We start from the raw sequence: 5892 nt of genomic DNA, 5'->3' as shown, positions 1-5892 counted from the left end.
TCCCAGTGGTGTGGCAATGAGAATACTGCCCCAAAACCTTGATGGCCCAGAGAGAACTACCATCCATCTCACCCTACCTCATACCAGCTTGCAATGGGAAAACTGGCCCTGTATACAGAAGAGCTTGAGAGAGAAATAGCCCAGGTGTGGAAGACCTGGCCTTGACCCTTTCCTGAGGAGAACAGTCCTGGTAAAGGCCCAGACTGACCAACTCAGCTATCTACATCCAGGTCTTTGAGCTGATCCACCTATACATCTAACCCATCTATAACCTGCTAGAGCATGTGAAGGGACTGATACTACAGGATCATAACCATAGGATCTCAGTGACTTGGGCAATAACAGGATATCTGAGAGAAGTTTCCATGAGGGTTCAGTGATAATGGTGTGCCAGAAGACAGAGGCCTTGAACAAGACCAACAATTCATTGCAAAGAGCATTTGCGAGGCTCATTGCCACTATAGCAAATGAGTATGTGATGGAGAAGTGGGAAAGACTGGGGAGCAAAGTTTGGGTTTTTTACTATTTTTTTATTTTATTTTGTGTGGGTAGACTACAAGGGTGGAAGGTAGACATGGAAGAATGAGGAAATGAGCAGGATTGGGGCTCGTGATGTGAAATTCCCCCAAATCACTAAAATATGTTAATAAAAAAGATAATTGGTTTGCTTGCTCTCTCTCTCCACCTTTGTACCCTTCTTTCTATTACATGAGCATATAGAAAGAAGGCAGTTATTAACATCTGCAAGTTGTAAAGAAATCATATCATCATAGACTTCTAGATCCAGGAAAATACATAATTGAATTTCTGCTGTTTCAGTCTCTGACATATTGTTACAGCATCTTCAAGCAAATAAGTATTGTGTGTACATGAACACATTTATGTATCTTAGGTTAATACATGTAAAAATAAACTATGAGAAATAAACTAGAGTCAATGGATAACCATAGTCACAGCGCTACCATTTCTGACCTTACAGAATCACCCCTTCAATACTACTCTATATATGTATATATAGACCTGATGAGCACCTACATGGTTTCCATCAAGTTTCAGGACCAATTTTAGAACTGTGGTCATTCTATCTCAACTACAGTACAATACTTTACAGAAAATCCACTTCAATTTATGACAAAGTCAATGGTTTTAGGGGAGAAAAAAGTCATGTGTTTAGTTAATATGTCTCAGGGAGCATCTAAAAATTGTGAGCAGTGAGATGGTTCCTTGAAGACACTTGCCACCAAGTTTGAAACACAGGAACCACACAATGAAAAGACACTAGCAATTCCAAAATGTTTGACCTCAAGATATGAGCACATACATTGAATAAATACATGTAAAAATCATTTTAAAAAAACAAGTAAAAATGCATGCTAAGAAACAGCAAACATTTAGGAGAACTTGTGGGAAGGAAAGGTGAAGAGAAGTTGCTCAATAGCAATCAAGTCTATTAGACAGTAGGCAACTGTTCTGGTCAGGGTTTCCATCGCTGTGATAAAACCATGTCTGAGAAAAACTCAAGAAAGGGGCTTAATTCATCGTACACATCCAGGTAACAGTCCCTCACTGATCTCAAACAAGGAAACAGGAACCTGGAGGCAGAAAGTAATGCAGAGACTTTGAGAGGTGCTGCTTATATGGCTTGTTCAACTTGCTTTCTTATAGAACCCAGAGCTACCAGCCCAGCAATGTCACTACCAACAGTGAGGTAGGCTCTTCCACAATGATCATTAATCAAGGCAGTACTCTACAAACTTGCCTACAGGTCAATTTCATGGTTAATTTTCTCAATTAAATTTCTCTTTCCTGCTGTGTATAAATTTCTGTCAAGCTGGCAAAAAACTAAACACTAAAAAGACATAATAATTATGAGCTTCATACTTCAAAAAGAGCAAAAGATAGAAGTATTATTAGTGTTTTCTACAGAGCAAGATGGATAATGAAAGAGAAGTTTTAATTTTACCTTTTATTTATTCTTTGAAACTTTCATAAATGTAAGCAATGTATTTGATAATATTTAACCCTCACCTTTCCCCTCCAACTTTCTCTAGGATCCCTTATCATGTCTTCTTCCCAAATTTAAGCCATTATTTTCTAGTTTTTAACTTTTTTATTTCTTAACCCAGTGAGACCAACTAGTATTCCCTTTTGTATGTAGGCATGAGTCGTCTACCTGAAAATGGGAACCCACAAGTGGCCATACTCCTGAAGAAAAGTGACTACCTTACCCAGCCATCAACTGCCTATAGCTCTTAATCTGTGGGGGGGCATTTTGACCCTCTCCCCTGTATGCTGGAATTTTTAACTGTCTAGTGAAGGCTTTGTATGGACAACCATACCTGCTGTGAGTTCATGTGTGCAACAGCCACATCGTGTATAGAGAACAGCATTTTACAGCCCTTCCTCCCCAATTTATAGTTCTTATATTCTTTCTTCATCATACATCTTTAGTTGTAATTAACACACTCCTACCTCTCCTTCCCCCTACCCTTCCCATCCTCCCTTAATCCTTTATCTCCCAGGATTCTCCCCTGTTCTTTCATATCACATATGTTCTTCTAACCCCTCTTATTAGATTTAACTTGGATTTTGAGATCATAGTTTCCCAAGGAGCTTCCTTATGCACACTTCATTTTGGTTAAATCTACCCACAGCCCCCATTTTCCCATACCTATCACTCCACTACATGCCTGAATACTTCTTACCCCAAAACTCAACCTCTTTACTTCCATTTCACTTATGCCCTAATATCTCTACCCAAATGCATCTGCAGCCAATGGGCCAATTGTGTTTCTTGTTTTCATGCATATTCTATGTTAAACACACAAAACAAAATATGTGGAACTAGGATATGGACCCTCGTGTAAAAGAGGACATGAGGCATTTTTTTGGGACCTGGGTAACTTCACCAATGTAATTTTTCATATATTTATTTTCATAATTTACCTATAATTATCATGGCTTTGGTTTTTTGTAACTCAGTAATATTTCATTGTGCATATATACCACATTTTTTGATTTTCCACTGGTCACTTGATAGACTTCTAAGTTGATTCCATTTTCTTGGTTCTGTGAATATAGCAGCAGTGAACATGATGTGCAAATGTTTGTGAAATAATATTTCAAATACTTTGTGTATATTCCCAGGAGTTGCATAATAGGAAATATGGAAGATCTATTTCTAGTCTTTAAGAAACTCACACACTGTTTCAAGAGAAACAATATTATGTATTAATTTTTCTACCAATCTTTTTTATATAGGATGTCCTTCTGTATATGCGTTGCTTTTTTGGTTGATGAATTAAGTTGTTTTGGTCAATGGTTTAGCAGAGGAAAGTCAAGTGTGAAATATGAACAGAAATAGAGAGAGAAGGCAGAATCATGAAGATGCCATGAAGCTGCTAAAGGAGACAGACACCAGAACCTTACTGGTAGGCCACAGCCTCATGATGATACACAGATTAATAGAAATGGATTAATTTAGAGTGTAAGAGCTAGTTAATAAAAAGCCTGAGCTAATAGACCAAGCAGTGTTATAATTTATATAGCTTCTGTGTGATTATTAGGGTCAGGGTGGCCAGGAAATGAATGAGTAGTCTCTATTTACAAAATGCCATCCTTACATCTTTCTAAAAATAAAATACTTAAAAAATCTAGATTTCTAATTATTGTTATGCATAAAAATATTTTCAAACTGTATTTTAAATTTTAAAAGGAAATGAACTGGTGGTGTTGGTGCATGCCTTTAATCCCAGCACTTGGGAGGCAGAGGCATGCAGATCTCTGTAAGTTTGAGGCCATCCTGGAATACAAGAGCTAGTTCCAGGACAGGCTCCAAAGCTACACAGAAATCCTGTCTCAAAAAAACCAAAACAAAACAAACAAATATTTAAAATAAAATGAAACAATGCATAGGCAGGAGAAATGTTTCTGTTTTCTTGAGAAAGGAAAAATATTTCATAAAGAGGGGCATTAAATTAGATAATGATAAAAGGTGAATAACTGGCATGGTTCCTAAAGTTAGGACACAATGTAAAAAGGAAAATATCCCAGGAGTGTTTGCAAAAACAAAAATAAAAAACAAAATAATTTCCCCCAAAATGAACAAAACAAAGAGAAACAAAAGGTGTGGCTGAAGTGAAACATAGGCTGAAAAGGTGCAACTTGAAGACTCACCAGAAAGCACCAAATCATGTGTGGGACTGAGAAGTTCTCAGATCCAAAAAGAGGGAAGACCAAGCTTTTCACTGTAAACAAACTCTCCTGCTTAGGATATTTCTCAGTGCTCCTTTCATGTCCTGATTCCTCAGACTGTAGATAAAGGGATTCAGCATGGGTGTGACTACAGTGTACATCACAGCAACAATGACATCCTTGTCATTAGTGTTGTTAGATGAGGGGACAAAATATAGCCCAATAATGGCTCCATAATAGAGAGAAACCACAGAGAGATGAGAGCCACACGTGGACAAGGCTTTGTAGATTCCCTTGAGGGAGGGTCTTCTCAGGATGGTGGCTCCAATGCGACCATAAGAGACCATGATACATATGAATGGCACAGTAATGACCAGTGATCCCACAATGAGGATGACCAGCTCATTGATAGAGGTGTCTGAACTGGACAGCTTAATCAAAGCAGAGAGATCACAGAAGAAGTGGTGGAGAGTGTTACCTCTAAAGAAAGAGAGACGAGCTAGAAGGATGGTGTGAACAAGAGCACCAGAAAAGGATAAGAACCAGGATGCAAAGATCAGTAAGATACAGACACTCTGACTAATGATTCTGTTATAGTGGAGGGGGTGGCAGATGGCCACATACCTGTCATAGGCCATGGAGGTCAGAAGGAAGTTGTCAATACCCCCAAACATCAGGAAAAAATATGCCTGGGAAATGCACCCAGCATATGAGATGGACTGACTGTGTGTCAGCATATTCATGAGCATCTTTGGAACTGTGACTGACGAGAAAGAGATGTCTGTGAAGGCCAAGTGGCTGAGGAAGAAGTACATGGGGGTGTGGAGGTGAGAGTCCAGCCTGATGAGCAGGATGATGAGCAGGTTCCCCAGCACTGTGGTCAGGTACATGGCCAGGAACAGGGCAGAGTACATGTCTTGATCTTCTGACTTGATGGGCAGCCCCAGGAGGATGAACTGAGATGTGCTGCTCTGATTCCTTGTGCTCTTCATTTTCTGATGGAAATAAGACACAGGTGTGAGAATTGGGAACATGGTCATCAAGGCATAATGAAAGCAATGTTTTTAATTAGTGTATATGCTTTATCTGAGAATCTCAAACTTTTGAACACTAGTGGGAGGTTTGTCACTTAGAAACCAGTTCAACATCTTTTGAAGAACTTGGAAATACCATAACAATTGTCATAAAAGAAAAGATAAGCATTGGGATGTCTAGGAATCCATAATGGAATTCTGAGTTAAGGAATGAAGAGAAAAATCTAATCACTCATCAATTAATAACAAAGCTAGTCAATAATGTATAATAGTTTTCTAGGTTCTTGACTCTCTTTACAGCTCTAGTAGCATATAGACTAATGTTCTATATCTGGGGCTGTATTGAAATTGGAAGAACCCAGGAGCAGCTGAACAGCTATAATATATGACTGTGAAACTTAAGGGCACAGATCTATGTCAATAACATGAAATATCAGATAACATCTTCTATATGCCCTTAACATCATCCCCATTCCAACATCTCCAGTTGTCTGTCTCTCTTTCTAAAGAAGTTCTCATGGAATATGTATAAAAATTCTGTCTTTCAAGTTTTCTTGTGTGTTCAATCAAACCTAATTTTTCATTTTCATGTTTTATATGGTCACAGGAAATATCTAACTTCTCTGGAATCTGTCAAGGAAGCACTTATCCCTGTCTATTGCAA

At 38.4% G+C, this 5892-nt stretch overlaps 1 protein-coding gene across 1 annotated transcript; it reads right to left on the bottom strand.

Moving 5' to 3' along the window:
• Positions 1-4244: 4244 nt before the first annotated feature.
• LOC142856827 (olfactory receptor 1J21-like) lies at positions 4245-5186 on the bottom strand. The gene has a single exon (XM_075984470.1). The coding sequence runs from the start codon at positions 5184-5186 to the stop codon at positions 4245-4247; it is 942 nt and encodes a 313-aa protein (XP_075840585.1).
• Positions 5187-5892: the final 706 nt, after the last annotated feature.

The sequence above is a fragment of the Microtus pennsylvanicus genome, chromosome 9 (assembly GCF_037038515.1).
Source record: "Microtus pennsylvanicus isolate mMicPen1 chromosome 9, mMicPen1.hap1, whole genome shotgun sequence".
Classification (NCBI taxonomy): domain Eukaryota; kingdom Metazoa; phylum Chordata; class Mammalia; order Rodentia; family Cricetidae; genus Microtus; species Microtus pennsylvanicus.
This window is presented reverse-complemented; position numbering and strand designations above follow the sequence as displayed.

What these genes read in the sequence shown, in the direction of transcription:
- LOC142856827 (XM_075984470.1), bottom strand. Translation starts at nt 5,186, where the DNA reads ATGAAGAGCACAAGGAATCAGAGCAGCACATCTCAGTTCATCCTCCTG.